This window comes from Protopterus annectens, chromosome 5.part0 (genome assembly GCF_019279795.1).
Source record: "Protopterus annectens isolate FY-2018-M chromosome 5.part0, PAN1.0, whole genome shotgun sequence".
Taxonomy (NCBI): domain Eukaryota; kingdom Metazoa; phylum Chordata; order Ceratodontiformes; family Protopteridae; genus Protopterus; species Protopterus annectens.
In genome coordinates, this window is record NC_056735.1 from 1,877,415,276 (window position 1) to 1,877,433,700 (window position 18,425).

At 39.3% G+C, this 18,425-nt stretch overlaps 1 protein-coding gene across 1 annotated transcript in view; it reads left to right on the forward strand.

The window, feature by feature from the left end:
- Positions 1-18,425, forward strand: part of DGKH (diacylglycerol kinase eta) — a 1,992,493-nt gene that overhangs the window by 1,546,105 nt on the left and 427,963 nt on the right. Inside the window, exon 18 of the mRNA XM_044071702.1 lies at positions 71-188. Within this exon, the coding sequence (XP_043927637.1) occupies positions 71-188 (118 nt within the window). The remainder of the gene's footprint in view (positions 1-70; positions 189-18,425) is intronic.

Sequence of the window (18,425 nt, forward strand, 5' to 3'; positions counted from 1 at the left end):
AGCTGTGCATTAGCTGTTGGTATTTCCTTGTGTTATATGTTTATTTAATGTTTTTGTTCTTTTCCATCAGGCCTAAGAGCAGGACTGGCAGCATCCATTGCTGGAAGTTCAATCATCAGCAAAATGTTACTGGCCAACATCGACCCTTTTGGAGCCACGCCGTTCATTGATCCTGATCCTGATTTACTGTAAGGATTTTATGCTGTTCTGTCATCACACTGTATGCTACAAAGTGCTCTGTGAGTAGAAGTTTTAGCATAGAATGATGCTAGTAAAACAGTATGCAAGCATATACATTTTGGCATGATAGCAGCTGAATGGCTTCCTTCATAGCCTACCATAGCAGTTTTGTAGAACAGGATAAAATTATTCGAAGCAGGCCTGAAAAATTGGAATTGTTGTCTGTGTAAAATGTTGTAGATATTTCCTTGCAAATGAAAAAGTCTTTTGAGTTAAGCAGTTGCCCACTTCCTGTACTGATAGCATTTGTAAAAATACTCAAACCCATCTGAAGAATGCAAGGAATGAAGAAATAAAAAAGCAGGTCATGCCTAACAATGATGATGCATTTATCATTTGACATTTAATTTCCTTCTGCTTGTCATGTGACAGCTACAAGGGCAGCAGAAAGACCAGTGCAAGCAAAACTTCTCTTTTCCCGGCTTCATATTCTGTCTCCGTCTGTGGGATTCCAAGCAATTTAATTATTTGTTTATTTATGTTTTCATTTGTTAAATGGGTAAGTATGCTGGTCACAGAACACTTTTAACCCACAAACCATACCGAGAGGCAGTCAGAATACATTTGCCTCAAGAATAAAATGGAGCATTAAGTCACAAATAGACCATAAGATTTAAAAGATTTGACTGGGTGGTGAATCTGTAATGACAGAAGAGATTTCTTTGTGGCCGTAAAGATTACTGAGATCAGGGAAAACTAAAATTCCACATAACTGACACCACTTTAGAAAATCAGTCTTCCTGTAGTAGTCAGAGAGAGCCTTTGTAACTTAAAGAACCAGGAAGGGAAGCTCTAAGAAAGTAGTGCATTCTATTTAGTGCACATTTACAGGTGAGTGAAGTACAGAATTTTAAATTCACAGGTTTGCATACATTCCTCACAAAGAGGAATTATTCTGTGTCTGTTATGAGATGAGCTCTGGTAGGACAGAGTAAATAGTAAATTTTTTGATCAGACTGATAAACTGGCAGATTTAATTTGGGATTTTTCGAAGTAGGAAGTACAGCTGCAGAAGTAATCCCTGCTTATGTGCTGGGCTTGGCCTAGGACAGACCAGCGAGTCATACCTACATCAGCATTGTATTCTACGTAATATGTTTCAGGCAGATTATTAGGCTCCTCTTGTTCCAAAGGGGTATCCTCTGTGCCCCCTAGACTTTCACAGTGTGTCTCCGAGAGTAAATTCGGTGGCCCTGCAGAGAGACCTAATTTGCAAGACTTTTATACATAGTTTCTTTCCTTTTATCAGTATCCATAGCGACTAACTATGGGTGGATAATGGGAATATTAACTAACCAGTAAACTGACAGCTTTGTCTTTGAACTCAGCTCCCACTTCACCACCAAAGATCACTTCAGTACCCACAAGTCTACAACAGCCACTTCAGCCTGTTTGTCACCATCTCCATCCTTTATGACTAACACCCTGAGGTATTTAAACTCCACTGAGGGTGACTGTGCTCTTTGATTCCACCACCACTACTACAGATGTACATTTGAAGAGAGTGGTTTGTGCTTTTCTGAGACAGTATCCTGCCATCAGATTTAAAGGGTTTGATTATTACCACTCAGCTCCATCGCATTCAGACCATCATTGTCTGCGGCCAACATAAATCCCACTTCCTTCTAAAAGAACAAGGAAAGTGACAAGATGGACGTCTGGCAGAACCCAGCACTAGTCTTGAACAAGTATGACAATGTCAAGGATGTGGCCACAACAATCATCGAACTTACACAGGATCAAATGGCATATACTTACATACATACATACATACATACATGCATACATATGTACATACATGCATACATAAAGATATTTCAAGCACGAGCATTAATGCCCTTCTAGCTTGCCAATATACCAAAACACTTGTTCCCATAATAAGTGCCAAAGCTGTTTTTAAAAATGTCAGCTAATACTTGCTTTAATGTAATTTGGTAGTCTGTTCCATGCATTAGCTATTCTGTCAGAGAACCAATTAGTATACTTCTCATTCCTATAGAATCTTTTTTTAATTTCTCCAAATTTTCTGCATTTCTAATACCATGACGGGAATGGACCCCATTCCTAAGTCAAAGTACAATTAAACTTCATTAGTATTGTTTCACTCTGATGTTAGCCAAAAGTGCTCTTCGCAGCACCCGCAATGTGCCCAGTAATGAGTCCTTCTGCAATTTGTACAGTGTTTCATGAACTGGTAAAATATCTAAATACAATTGTGAATTCATTTTATAAGACCAGTTGCTCCTACTACTACTACTGGAACTGTCTGGGTATCTTTCTTCCACATGGCTCTCATTTCTGCTTGCAGATCAAGGTATTTTATGACTTTGTGTCTCTCTGTACACAAGACACTGTAATCACTAGGTGTGGCAATTTCCATGATCAATGCTACTTTTGTCTTCTTTTCTTGGACCACTATATCCGGTTTTCTAGCATCTATCTTTTGAACTGTTGGTATTGGGTGATCCCATGTGATATAAACTTCATCATTTTCTATGATTCTTTGTGGCTCATGTTTCCAGTGTTTTTCAGCCACTTCAATACCATAATGTTTGCACAATCTCCATTGTAAAAGTCTCGCCACATTATTATGCCTTTCAGTATACAGTCCCTCTGCCATTAGTGCGTCGCAACCAGCAACAAGGTGTGTGACTGTTTCCAGTTCAGTTTTACAAAACCTACATATGTCTGTTTCTCCCACATGTTCAATGGACTTTGTAAACCAGCATGTATGTAGCCCACTATCTTGGGCTGCCAATATTAACCTTTCATTTCTTGATGTGAATTCACCTCTCCTTAACCACTCCTGCATTCATTCTTGATCAACATGAGGCTCTTTCAGAAGTTTTCTATACTTGCAACTATATTTATGTTTTTTCCACATTTCTTGCCTTCTCATTTGGTTCTTCACCTTATATTCTTTCTTTTTTTTTTAGCACATTCAGTTGCTGCCTGGTTTTTATCTACTTCTGGCTTAATTTCCATTCCTGCTTGATGTCAATATGCTTCTGCTAAATTAAGCAGAGATGTCATTTTAGATTTATTCTCCTCATGTTTCAAAACTTTCACTACATTTGGATCCTGTGAGGTCAGCAGATATGTGTGGAGTCCCACAATTGCAGATCTATAATTGTAGTCAGTTTCAAGGAGGCCCATCCCTCCTTCGGAACGGGGAATGTATAATCTTGGTATACACAGATTTTTATAAATCATTTGGTGAGCATGAAGCATCTTTCTTGTTCTAATATCCAGTCTAGCCAACACTTTTGGGGCCAGTCAGTCACTCCAAAACTATAAGTTAGGACAGGAAGAGCAAATTAATTTATGGCTTGGATCTTGTTCCTAGATGTCAATGCTGTTTTCAGGATTAATTTAAATCTTCTAAAGTACTCCTTATTAAGCTTTATTCGCATTTGTTCATGTTTTATTGTTGATCCTTCATCAATTCCCAAGTATTTATATACTCCCACCTGCTCAAGTTCTTTTATATCACATTCTTGTCCCAGGCTGATGTTTTCCTGGTGCTGCAGTTTTCCTTTTTTAAAGGTTGCTTTTGCACATTTATCAAGACCAAATGACATTCCAATATCATCTGAAAATGTTTTGAAAACCTGCAGCTGTGCTTTCAGTTCCTCATCTGATGAGCTATACAGTTTTAAATCATCGACATAGAGAAGATGATAAGTCATTAGACTTTGTTGTTTTCTAGAAGCCAAATTGTAGCCATGGCCTAAGCTGTTAAGTAAACAGCATAATGGATTAATAGCAAGGCAGAATAGCAAGGGTGACAGAGAGTCATCCTGGAATATCCCCCTTTGGATTTTTATCCCTGGGATAATAATCTGTACTTTATCATGGCTTAATTGCATAGTGGTTTGCCACTGTTTCATGATTACTGTAATGTAGTCAATCAGTGTAGGGTGTGTCTTATATATTTTTAAGCACTCTTTTGTCCATGAATGTGGGATACTATCATATGCTTTTTGTAGTCAATCCATGCCATACTTAGATTCTTCCCCTTCTTACAGTTCTCCACTGTAACTTTGTTTAACAACAAATGATCCCTTGTTCCATATGACTTTCTTTTGTTGCCCTTTTGTGCTACTGCCATAATTGAGGGTTCTTCTAAATGACTATAAACTCTGTCGGCATCAATTCCCATGTATAGTTTATACATCATCGGAAGACAAGTTATTGGTCTATAATTTTCAGGGTAGCTTGCAGGTTCACTATTAAGTAAGAGCATTATTTTTCCTGTTGTTAATCAGTGCGGTGTGTGTTCGGGGTGAGCATATAAATAGCTCTTACTCTCATGGCTAGATCCTCATGCAAAGAAGTTAATACTTTAAGCCAAAAGTTAGGTACTGCATCTGGGCCTGGGGTTTTCCAGTTAGAGGCTTTTCTTAACTTTTTTTCAATCTCTCTAGTTGTTATTTCATCCCATTTCATATCCTGTACCTTTAAACTTCTTATTCTTTCTTTTACTTCTTCTGTCCATTTAGCATCTTTGTTATGTTCCACAGGATCTTCATAGATACCTCTCCAAAATGTATCTACTTTCTCTTTTTTTGGCAGTCTTTCAGTTCTTTTACCTTATTTTCCAATTCTCTATAAAACTTTTTTGGGTCATCAATAAATTGTTTATTTTGTGCTTTTCCCTTATATTTATCTTCGTATCTTCTAAGGCTTTCCGTCTGTTTGGAAATTTTTAGTTTGTTATCTCCAATAGTGCATAATAGATCCTGGTCTGTTCTAATACTGCACATTGCTTTGATCACATCTAGCTTTCTTAGTATTTTTGTTGATCTATTCCCTCTTCTATAATCTTCTAACAATGACACTTCTTGTCTTAGCTGGTTTATAATTTTCTCTTTTCTATATATCCATGATGGTATTCGCTTTCTCCCCTTCTTTTCTCTCGCTACCCTGTGTTCCTGTGGTATAACTTTATCAGTTATTAATTTAGCAGCCCAGTAATATATTCTGTTTACTTCTGTCTTCTACATAGGTTGTCTGATGATTGTCTAGTACTATTTGATAACCCCAAACAGTCTTAGAGGTAGTTCTCTCTAAATGCCTATATACCTGAATAAGATCTCCACTCAGATATCTGTAAGAGACACTGTACAAGTTCAGATATTTTAGTATTTCATAATAACTTAACTTGGTACATCCATGGATGCCCTTGGTATATTTCCACTGTACTCTTTCCAGTTTACTCATGCTTGTTTTCTTACAGGGTTTCTGTATTGTTATTCCATACTGAAGTTTGGGTTTAATGTAACTAACAAACAATGACTTCATCATTTTTAATTTCTTAGATTTTATAAATCCTTTTATACAACCTATAGTTCTATAACTATCATTAACCCATTGGTTGATATGATTAGAAAAACATGTAGCTGAATCTACCCATATACCCAGGTCCTTAAATGAGTCTACAGTTTCAGTCACTGTGTGTTGTATTAAATATTCACCTGTCAGTTTATGTCTCCCAAATCTCATATGCTTAGTTTTTGATGTATTTATCAGCATATTATTCTCCTGTGCCCAAACTGTCAATTTAATCAAGTTATTTTGCAAACATGCCTTATCTGTAACACATCTAATCAGTTTACCTAATTTCACGTCATCTGCATATAGACTGTAGAACACCTCAGATGAAAAAGTTAGATCTGAAAGATACAATCTAAACAAGTAAGGGCCTAGGACAGAGCCCTGTGGGACACCCTGACTGTAACCAAGGATTTCACCTGTCCAGTTGCTGTATGATACTTGCCATGTCCTATTTGTAAGCCATGCAGCTATCCGTCTTATCAAGAGTACATCGATACCTAATTGTAATAATTTATTGATGTAATACTGGCCTCATAAAGGGCAGCCCAAAGCACATGATGGGATGTACAGTTATAAACATTGTCAGATTCCAAAAACAACTGCAGACAACTGGAGATTATTTAACAATCACACCTACACAGGGAGAAATAGCTGACAGCACTGTTCTGCAGCCTGAACAGAATCTGCAGTGCTTCTCTAGCATCTGACATTCGGTGTGAATCGCTTTTTTAACACTATACAATAGACTTTTCCACATTGGTTGACAAGTGTAATCCATATATAATTGGAATACATTTTCTGGTCTACCTTTATAAAGATGGAACCTTCCAACCCAGTTTTCTAGTGAAGAGACGTGTTAGCTTATGCAGTACCTTAAACATCTCTGACTAGATCTAATAAACACTTGCAACCTTACCACTACAGAAATCACTGTCCAGAGCAGTGATTGCAGAGAGATTTCAGATATTACCTCCTACTAGGAAGGTATGTCCACAAATTTATCAACTTCATCTTAGTGGTTGTTCATATTAGTGATCAGCTTTTCCATGCTTAGTCTGAGTGTGGTCTTACTTTCCCTTCCTTTGGTGACAAATCGTTTGACAGAACAAGGTTATCTGTTAGTCTTTCTTCATATCCTGTACAAACTCGTCTCCTAACCAGGCTTTTTTTTATTTCAACAGCCATGGTGGCTGTAACCAGTTTTGCCTCCCATTAGCTCTCTGCTAAGTCCAAGGATATTTTCAAAAGCATTACTGAGAAGAAGGCTGCTTTCTTTAGTTATTTTATTTACTTTATTTGTAATTGCTTACCAGAATAGAGCATAGATCACAAATGATCGATTGCAGGCTCAGTCTAGGTCACATGGTTAGTAGCAGAAAATTGTACATCAACATGGCATTAACATATAAAATGAGTAGAAGAAATTGCACATATACATAGATGTGCACATATGTAATAACAGGAATACAGGAAACTGCATTTATTTAAAGATTTACTTATTAGTTTCACTCAAACAGACATTTGAAAAGCAAAATATATGTACATATTTACATAAGAAGAAGCAAGACAAAGAAGGAAGAAAGGAAAGGGGGATAACACGGAGAGGAGGAGAAAGACAGGGAATTGGAGATGAAGTTTGAGTGTAGATTATTTACCTGTGTATAATTAGGATATCTTCTGTAAATTAGTAAGCCTCCAGTTGAGTATATAAGGGATTAGATTCTGTGCAGCTGTGTTAGAAGTGGTGGGTATTATCTGCCAGCTAGGTCAGCAGATATTTGAGAATAGGTATGTAAGCAGAAAGAGGGTGAGAGGAGATCATTTGTTAGGACCCGACTCTGTGGGAGGTGCAGAGGTATGTGTCATGCACTGTATTCAGACAGTTATATTAATACTGCTTTTATGGAAAGTGCTTCAATTCAGATCTGATAAAGGAGTAGGCGGTGCGTTCACTTTATGTTATGAGGAAGTGACTGACAAATTTTGGGGGCTAGGGCTGAGAAGCTATGACTACTAGAATGTAGGCTGAAAGAAGGTATTTGTAGATGTGGTCCGCCTTGATCTTTTCTACTGATGTTATAGGTTCTAGATACAGAAAAAAGCAGCTTTGATGAGAGAGCTAGTTTTGATGAAGTACTTTGAAAAGGTGGGAGCCAAGAAGAAGACTGGCTCTTTTTTGAACTGGGAACCAGTTAGCCTTAGAATGAGTGAGACAATGATGTTCATTTGACTGGGTTTCATTTCTCCAAGTCTTTTTGGTTTCTAATACCATGACAGGACTGCATTCCTTTGCTAGGGTATGATTAAAGTTCATGAAATTAGTACAGTTTCAGTCTTTGATGTTAGCCACAATGTGCCCAGAAATTACTCCTTTTGCAATTCATATGGAGTTACATGTATTGGTAGAATGTCTAAATATAACTGTAGATTTTTTATTTATGAGACCTTTTGCTGTTACTACGGTTGGAGCAGAGTATCTTTCTTCCAGATTGCTCTAGTTTCTGCCTGCAAATCCTGATATTTTACGACTTTGTGTCTGTCTGTACACGAGGCACTGTAATTGCTAGGTGTAGCAATTTCAATAAGCAGTGCTACTTCTACTTTTTTTCATGGACCTCCATATCTGATTTTCTCACATCTATTTTTTGAATTGCTGGTAATGGATAATCCCACATGATGTACACCTCCTCGTTCTCTATAATACTTTGTGGTTCATGTTTCCAGTGCTTCTCATCTACTACTATATTGCAGTGTTTTCATAATCCCCAGTGCAGCAATCTTGCCATATTATTGTGCTTTTCAGTGTACAGCCCCCCTGCCATGAGTGTAGCACACTCAGCAACAAGGTGTGCTACTGCTTCCAATTTTATTGTTACAGAACCTATATTTTCTGTTTCTCCCACATGTTCAATGGACTTTGTAAACCTCTACTTCCTGCTATTGAAAAATAAGTGTCACTTTTACTTGATCTGCACTTCTTGCATTGTATTTTACTGTGTATTATTATTTTTGAACTGTATTTTACTGTATTTTTAGTTTCTCAGCACTAATCCAACTTTCTTCCACAAAACAAGGCTTCCCCTACACCCTAGTGAGAGTAGAGTGCAGCTAAGGACCTATCTGAGTGGTGGTTATTGGCCCAGGGCCCAGTGCAGTATGCTACTATTGGTTAGAGTGTTTGAAAGCAGTTTAATTTCATTGCTACTTGTTACCACATTAGCTCGGGTTTGCATGGTGCGCACCACCCGCATAACCCAACATTACTGCACAGTGGAGGATAAAATTGGTGGTTATAGATGCAAACTCTTAGATAATTTTCCTTTAGTTAACTTGTGTCCATTGGAGGTGTCTCACTGTTGTGCCTCACTGCCTAGTTAGACACTGCTGAGCCTCTGAGGTTCCTCCACAAGTCTTACCCATTAAGCCCCTCGCAGTTTAGAACTTTTTCTTCTTCCTAAGCCATACCTGGTCCTTCTAGTCCCCTCCCTATTACTGACCGCAATACTTCACCCAGCATCATGAATGGGCAATTTCCCACTATTTCTCCAGTCAACCTGATCGACCTGGGCATCCTGAGGCAATGTAGCAATTGCCTCTTGTGCACTGACAACCCACTTCTTGTAATTCACACAAATTCAATATGTGAGAGATGCATCTATATTAAGAATCTAGAATCTAGGCTGTTTCCCTCACAAATCGGTATATCAGATACTAAACAGGTTGCCAATTCACACACTTTACCTCCTACACCATCCACGTGAACAACACCTAAACCTACATATGCAGAAGTTCTCAATAGAATCCTACCTAAAGATCAGAGACCTCCCAAACATAAACACACTTCACTTAATACATTCCCAGCAAATCACAGAACATATACAAATGCCTGCCCAATGTCTCACCAAACATTCCCCGAAAGCAAAACACAAAATCAAATGTTTGAGGCATAGGTGACTCCACTGTGTGACGCACAGATGTCCCACTCACCCGGTTGGATAAGGAAAAGGTCACAGTCAGCTGTCTGTCAGGTGCCAGGAACTGCCACATCACATATACACTTAAGTCTGTCAAGAACAGGCACTGTTATGACTCTGTCGTAGTCCATGCTGGTGTGAACCACTTGAGATGTACCTCAATGAACTATATGAAGAGAGAGCTTTCTGATTTTGTGTCCCAGGAAAGTATATCCCTAGCCTTCAACCTTCACGTAAGATGATGCCTCAATACAGACAAAAAATGATTTACTTCAACAATTGGCTTAGTTTCTGGTGTCATTCTAAGGATATACAGTACTTATCAGACTGGGATAATATGGTTGATAGACCATGATGCTTTGACAGAGATGGTCTCCACCTGTTACCTCTGGGCTTTCTGCTAAAGGCTAAGTCTTTTGCCTCCCCCATAGTGCCTTTTTAGGCAATGTCACAAAAACAAAATTCCCAACGTAAAAATATCCTCAGAAATTACCTTAAGGTTATGCTGCTAAAAGCTAGGAGTCTAAATCTGAAACTCCACTCACAAGATGCACTCCTCACCTTGGAAAATGTGGACATCTGTGCAGTCCCTGATTATCAATATTCATCAGAAATAAATACACCACCAGACTGGTTAAACAGAATGATTTTCTAGAGTTTTCCATGTGCAAATAACTATAAGAAAGACCCCGCTCCACGTTATCACCATCTATAGATCCCCCTCCATGAACCATCATATCTACACTACTTACTTGACTCTACTTGAGTCACTCTAAATACAACGAAACACGTTGGTTATGGGTGACTTTAAATACCTGTCCATAGATTAGGTAAATTATATGTGTACAAACACATTCACCCAAAGGTTCTTTGACTTAATTAACTCAAATGCCTTGGAGCAGATAGTTGGCACCCCCACAAGGGGCCCAAACATTCTAGACTTGGTACTCACCAAAATGGTAGAATGGTGCACCACCTCAAGTATGTGGCCCTCCCTGGTGAAGTCTGATCATAAATCAGTTTCCTTCAAAGTAACAATAGCATTAGACCCCCCTCCAGGAGAAATTAGGCCAAAAAACTTATCCAAAGCCAATTACACCCTCTTACGAGAAGGCATCAATAGCTTCAAAGCTCCTGTCCCCACTGATGACAAGGACACCTATACTGGGATGTACACCAATGCATTGTATAAACATCTATATAATTGTATTGACTCAGCCATTCTTGATAGGACCAAAGCAAGATCCTCAAGAAAAATCAAGCCTGCCTGGTGGGCATCGGCCATAAACAGGTTATATAATAAGAGGAAGAAACTGCTGTCTAAGAGCAAGAAGGAACGATCTCAGAATTGGAAGCACACCCTTCTCAGCTTGAACAAGTAAATAAGGCATCTTGTAAAGTCCTCTAAAGCTAACTATGAATCTAGATTAATGTCCCTAGCTAAGGATAAGTGTAATACATTTTTAGCTACATCCAAAACCTTAAAAGAAAAGCCCAGATTTGCACTGAACTGGTAGTGAATGGTACCACATATATTGAATCAGTGGAAATAGCCAACCTGCTATCAGACAGGTTCAGTGAAAACTTCTTCACTGTCCCTGCCACATATACCCCAAAATATTCTTACCACCTATTCTCCACCTAGTATCTCTAAACAGCAGGTCTTAACCTCTCTGTCCAAGGCCAAAACCTCAGCCTGTATGGGACAAGATAACATCCCAGGCTGCATTCTCAGTGATTTAAATCATGAGGTAGCAATACCATTTGGGAACTCTTATCAACCACAGACTAAGCACTGGTTTTGTCCCTGCTGAATGGAAAACAGCTACCGTCATCCCCTTGCACAAGAGGGTTGCATCCACCAACCCTGGGAACTATATTCCCATTAGCCTAACCAGCCTTATCTGTGAGGCCATATAGAGAACCATCATGGACCTTATCAATAAGGCTATAGGAGACTGTCAAACACTTGATCCGACCCAGTTTGATTTTGTTAAGGGGAGATCATGCCTGATGAATCTAGTGGACTTCTTCAAGACTGTCACCAAAGCCCTGGATGAAGATAATTCTGTGCATATGGCCGACCTAGACTTGGCCAAGGCCTTTGGCACAATTCTCCACTCAGGCATCATTGAAAAACTCACCCAGCTGGGGCTCAGCCCATATACTATAAGGCTGATTGCAAACTGGCTCACTGACAAAACACATGCAGTCAAAATAGGGGACTGCACCTCCACCAGCAGACCTTTTACCAGTGATGTTCCAAAGGGATCAGTGCTGGGGCCCCTATTGTTTGGAATCTACTTCTCAGAAGTACAGGCAGAAACAAAAGGTCTGTGTGTAACAAAGTTTGCTGATGATTGCAAACTGGGAGCAGTCATTGAGTCCTCAAATGATGTCAACATTCTAAAAAAGGACTTACACAAACTAATGATTCATGTCAAATTCATGGTCTTAAACTCAATGCAAAAAATGCATTATCGTCCCCTTTGGCAAAGGCAATGTCCCTGCAGATTACCATATTAATAACAACACCATAAGCTATAAATCAGTGGTGAGAGATTTGGGCACAGAGCTTGACAGAAACCTTACTTTTGATCACCAGGTCTCCATGGTGGTAAAGAAGGTCATCTACATTGCTCACCTCATAGATAAGGGCATAGCTTCCAGAACAAAAGAGGTTATAACCCCCCTGTGCTCTTTCCTCATCAGGTCCATAATAGAGTACAATGCTCCCTTTAGTATGTACCTAAACAGGCACCTGCAGCAACTGGAAAAACCTCATAGGTTCCTCACAAAGAAAATTCAATGTCTTCAGCATGTCTTACATGGGCAGACTACTCAGATGTGACTTGTGTCTTGCATACAGAGCAACCTCTGATCCTACTTTAATAGAAATGCTGCACATTCATAAGTGAAATGGTACATGATTCACTCACTCTAGGGACCTTAACCTAGCATGTGACATCAACAGGACTTGCTGGAGAGACATATATGTCTCCCAGATTTGCCTTTCTTCTGAAATAAACTTTAAATGCAGGTTAAACAGAGCCCCTCGTTAACCCTTTTTAAGTGTAACTTAAATTTACCCCAGGAGTTTCACCTATGTGCCTCTTGGATAGGGGCAGTTGGTGCTGATTTAGATCTGCTTATGAATAGACCATATCTCTAGACCCTTAAGAGAGCAAGGGTTGAACTTGACTAGGCTTGTAAGGGTCCTAGGGCCATTAGTCTCGTAACCTCCTATGAACCTATGAACATGTACATAGTCCACTATCTAGGGCTGCCATTATCAACCTTTCATCCTTTAGCTTCAACTCATCTCTCCTTAACCATTCTTGCATCAAATCCTGATCATGAGGTTGTTCCAGGAGATCTCTATACTTGCTACTATATTTATGGCTTTTCCACTTTTTCCCCTCTCATCTGATCCTTCTCCATATTTTTTGTTTTTTGCCACATTCAGTTGCTGTCTGATTTTTATATACTTTCAGTGTGATTTCCATTCTCTTGCCACCCGAATGCTTCTGCTAAACTACGCACAGAGGTCATCTTGGACTTTCTCTCCTCATGTTTTTAGACTTTCACTATGTTTGTATCCGATGAGGTCAGCAGATATGTATACAGTCCCATGACTGCAAATCTATATATTTAATCCATTTCAAGGAGACCCATATCTCCTTTAGAGCTAGATATATATAATCTTGCTATATACTGAATTTTATAAATCATTTGATAAGCATGAAACATTTTTCTTATTCTGTCCAACTGATCCAATACCTTTACAGGCAAGTTAATCACACCAAAACTTTAAGTTAAAACAGGTAGAGCAAAACTGGTTTATAGCTTGGACTTTATTCTTAGACGTCAGGGTTGTTTTCAGTTTTATTTTTTAGTCTTCTGAAGTATTCCTGAGTTTTATTCACATTCCTTAATGTTTTATTGCTGATCCTTCATCATTTCCCAAATATTTATATATTCTGTCCTGCTGAAGTTCCTTTATGAAACATTCCTGTCCTGAAATATATTTTCTTGGTACTCTAACCTTCCTTCTTTAAACATTGCTTTTGCACATTTATCAAGACCAAATGTCATTCTTATATCATTTGACAAAGTTTTAACCACTTGCAGTTGTGCTTTCAACTCATCTGATGAACTGTGTAATTTTAAGTCATCCAGGAAAAGTAGATTAGAAATCTTTAAAGCAAGTTTGTTTTCTGGGAGCCAAATTATACCGAAGACCTGATCTGTTAATTAAACAGCTTAATGAGTTAAGGGCTAGACAAAATAACAGCAGTGACAAAGAATTACCCTGGAATATCCCTTTTGAAATTGTATCCCTGGTATAATAATTTGTCTATTGTCATAGTTTAATTGCAAAGTGTTTTGCCACTGTTTTGTAGTCACTGCAATGTAATTGATCAATGTAGGATGCATCTTACACATCTGTAAGCACACCTTTATCTGTGAATGTGGGATGCTGTCAAATGCTTTTCTGTAAACTTTCCATGCCATACTTATATAAATTCTTCATTATGACTTTATTTAGTAACAAATTATCTTTCTTCCATATGACTTTCTTTTGTTACCCTAGTCTATACAATGCCAGAAGGCAAGTTATTAGTTTTACTTCCTCCCATTTCATGCCCTCTATACTCATTTGACTGGGTTTAATGTCTCCAAGTCTTTTGGGTTTCTAATGCCATGACGTGGCAGATTTTATTTGAGATGGTTTGGGTCGTTACGTTTTTGGCAGCAGCAGATGCAAACAAGATGAATCAGTACTTAGGCTGTGGAAGATGGTTTACGTTGATTGTAACCGCTGTGGCAGTGGTGGAAAGGAACTGAGAGATCTTGTATGTCCAGAGGAGTACATGACTGATCTTGGTTCATAGTTTCTTGATATTTTCATGGAAGCTGAGGGGATTGATCTAGATATCTAAATGAACTTGTAGAGTCAATGGAATTATTATCTTATCTGTTATATATTGAGGTAAGTGGGACTTGACTAGTCTTTTGGGGTGTCAAACAGCATAAACTTTGATTTTTTTTAGGGTTGCGTAATAGGTTTTTTGGTTGTGAGAAGAAGTGAATTCTGAATAGTAAAGGGCCTAGCACAGAACTTTGGGGGATGAAGTTTGCTCCAAGTCAGCTCACAGGTTGGCTATTACCTACTGTTGAGTATGGGTGGTGCCATCTACAACCAGTTCAGCACATAGCTGGATATCCCCCTTAGATTTTGGATGTAGTTAAAGAATGCCTTGTGACTATCCTTAGCTAGGGAGCTTATTTTTGCTTCATAATTAACTTTGGAGGACTTGACAAGATCTCTAATTTGTTTAAGCTAGAGAAGGATTTCTTCCTCTGCTGAGCCAGTTCCCTCTTGTTCTTGGACATTAGTTTCTTTCTCTTGTTGTATAGCCTGTTTATATTAGGCGTCTACCAGGGTGGCTTGTTTTCTAGGCAAGACCTGGTTTTAATCCAGTCAGGTAAAGCCGATTCTATACAACTGCATAAGAGGTTATACAGAGCACTGGTGTACACCTCTGCATAGGAGTCCATGTTATCTGCATTTGATGGGGCTTTGAAACTTCTTATAACGTCACTTAGTAGGAGGCAATCTGTCTCTGAAAAAAAGTGTTTTTGAGCTTGATGGGGTATCTGGTATTATAATTACATTGAACAAGACTGATTTATGGTGCAATGCTCTCCTGTGTTAGTGAGTACTATGTCCAGGACAATACGAGCCTTTTGTGGGTGCGCTGACTAGCTGTTCCAGAGCATTTGCATTGAGAAAGCCCAAGAACCTCTGAGCCGGTATGTTTGTGGTTGTGCATGCTCCCCATTCAATGGTAGGATAATTAAAATCATGAGTAAGGTGTTGGGCTGTATGGCAGTGACTCCAGTAAGTCCAAGTATGCAGTATGCTTTTCCTGTTTCATGGTAGCGGACCTATAGTGAACATGGAGTAGATCAAGAGAGTCATACTGTTTGACCAGTCTCAAGGTATACTTATCCTTAATGAAGATGGATACACCTTCTCCTTTGGTTCTTTCATGCTCAGTTTGTAGTCTGAACATAATGAAGGCATTTTATCCCTGAATGGCTGGAGTCCTTTCCCTGCCTTTGAACCATGTCTTCGTGATTGCATGAATATCAGCATCTTCCAAAGTGAAGAGTGTTTTTAGGGAGTGCAGTTTCTTGTTTAGACTCCTAGCATTAAGCAGCAGTAACTTGAGTTTATCTTGAGAGGATATTGTTATGTTGGGAGGTTGGTTATTTTGACACTGCCTAAAAAAGGCACAATAGGGGTGGCTAATGCTTTTTCCATTGTTCGGAATCCTAGAGAAGACAGGTGCAGACCATCTCTGGCAAAGCAGGGTATCCTGTCAACTATGTCTTCCCAGGCTGACAGATATTGGATCCCCGTGGTCTGACACCAGAAGCTAAGCCAGTTGTTAAAGTCAATTATTTTTTGTTTGTTTTGTGGCATCATCCTTGGAGAAGGTAGAATGCTGCTTAAGGCTAGGATTATTACCTGCCTGTGACACATAATCTGAGAGCTCAGTCATGTCTCTCTTCATATAGTCCAGTGAGGTATGTCTCAAGTCATTCACTCCCATATGGACTATGATGAAGTCATACCGGTACTTGTGGTTGAGTGACTTAAGTGCTTGAGTGACTTGCTGGATCCTGGCACCTGACAGGCAGCTAACAGTAACCTGCTCCTTATCCAGCCTGGTGAGGGGAACATCTACGTGTCTCACAGTGGAGTCACCTATTACTATTACATTAGTTTTCACGGTTATGGGCGTATTAGTTGAGACACTGGTATGTGTGTTGTTATGTGTTTTGGTTGTTTTTTGCATTGTGTGTAAGTGGTTTCCATTGGGGAGGCCTCTGATCTTTTGGTAAGTTAACTTGTGAATACCTCCACATCTGTGGGTTTGTGTGTTATGCCCTTATTTAGTGCTGGAAGTGTGTGCTGACAACTTGTTTGGCATTTGATTTGTCCTTATGTTTCAGTCTTGCTTCCAGTTTCATAGTGTAACTATGTTTCTCTCATAAATTATTTGTTTCAGGAGTAAGCAGTTGTCAGTATACATGAAACAATTGCTGTATTGCCTCAGGATGCCTATGTCTATCAGGGTGGCCAGAGAGATGGCATGCAGTGAAGGGGGTCTCTGTAAAGGCTTTGGCCTGAAGGAAATTATTCTTGAGGAGTATTTGATTTTAAGATTTTGTCAGAAGGTAATAGGGCAGTGGTCGCTGAAGGTGATAGGTTCCCCTTGATGTTCAGGACAGGCAAAGTCTATTTTATTGGCATAGTAGTAGCAGCAGTATATTCCGCAGTTGTGTTATTAGCATACATTTTTCTGTGTGTACTTCACAAGTAGTAAAAAAAATGTCCTGATTCCAAAAATAATCCTGCAGGCACACCAGAGTCCTAGAGAGAGAGACCCTGTTTGCGTTAATCCTTGATGAGGTACCAGACAAACATTTCGTGGAGTGGAGTGGCTACATATGAAATTTAGCTTGAGAAACATAACTGAAACATAGATTCAAGTGTGTAAAATGAAGTGTTTTGTGTCGGAAATGATAATGTCCAGAGATATTCACTAGTATCTGTTCTGCATGAAACACTTAACTGTAATCTTTAGTAAAGGTGTGTTACTGTCACAACCTTCCTAAAGCCATACTGTATGTCGTAAAGGAGACACTAGTTTTCAATGAATGAGTTCAGTTTAATTAACGTAAACAATGTATAAGTCTTTAACCTACGAATCTAAAGGGTTATCAGGCTGCAGCTGAATGGCACACTTTCCAAGCTACTGTTTGTAGTAGAACAGCCCTAACACCTTTCCAAAGGACAGTGATAAGTTTTTCCTTAGAAATAAGTTAACAAACCAAGCAGGGAAGACACCAGTGATAGTATCAGATGAGCAGAAGAAGTTTGTTAGGTGAACTTGAGCTACTGGGGGAAAACTGTCAACCTTGATTTTCTAAAGATGTAAAAAGATTTTTTTATATTTTTGTTCCTTTTATCCCTGCTGTCTGAAAATCATGACCCCTCCAATGATCGGTCAGCCCATCTTTTCCCCATAGGGTGAGAGTCAGTCATAGGAGGCTAACACCGTCAGGATTTTCTGATTGGCTAAGTCCCCAGCCCTGCTGACTAACATACACATATTGCAGCTTGAAGGGAACAAGCACATGTTCCTGGCCTTTATGCCATGCTGTGTACATATGCTTCACCACAGAAGTCAGTATTATAACACACCACTGTTCTCTACCCAAGATGGACAAACCAGTGCTGGCTAGTCAATCCCGCCCTCCCTTCCTGGTTGATTCCCCCCAGTCCAGGTGACTAATCAAATCTTGGTATGTGGGCCAAAGTTGTGCAGCCTAACATGGCAGTTCCAGTGAGAAATGCCTAACAGATAGGGAGGGTAGGGTAGGGATATGTAGTAAGTCAGCACTGTGAATAGAGTTAAATGGAATATTTAGTGAAAGGAGCGATAGGGCTTTCTGGCTTTCTGTATGGAAGAAAAACGCATTGTATGCAAAGAAATAGGGGCTGGTTCCCTTACAGTGGGATAACTGCAGCCCGGGTGTATAGTACAGCTGTGCACTGCTTCCCTGTAAAGGCCAGGAGAGCTGCAGTGCAGCACAAGTAGTATGAATAAGGGTCTGGGGCATTTTGGTAAAGGAGAGATGAACCAAGGCTGGAAGACTTGTCCCTGACACCAAAGTCCACGCTGCAATTCAGTTTTGCCAGTTGAAGTCCTGATAGACGAAACTCAAAGTTCCTACCCAGAAAGCTGCTGTAAAGGACTTTATTTACAAATATTTTAGATTATCTAACCAGAAAGG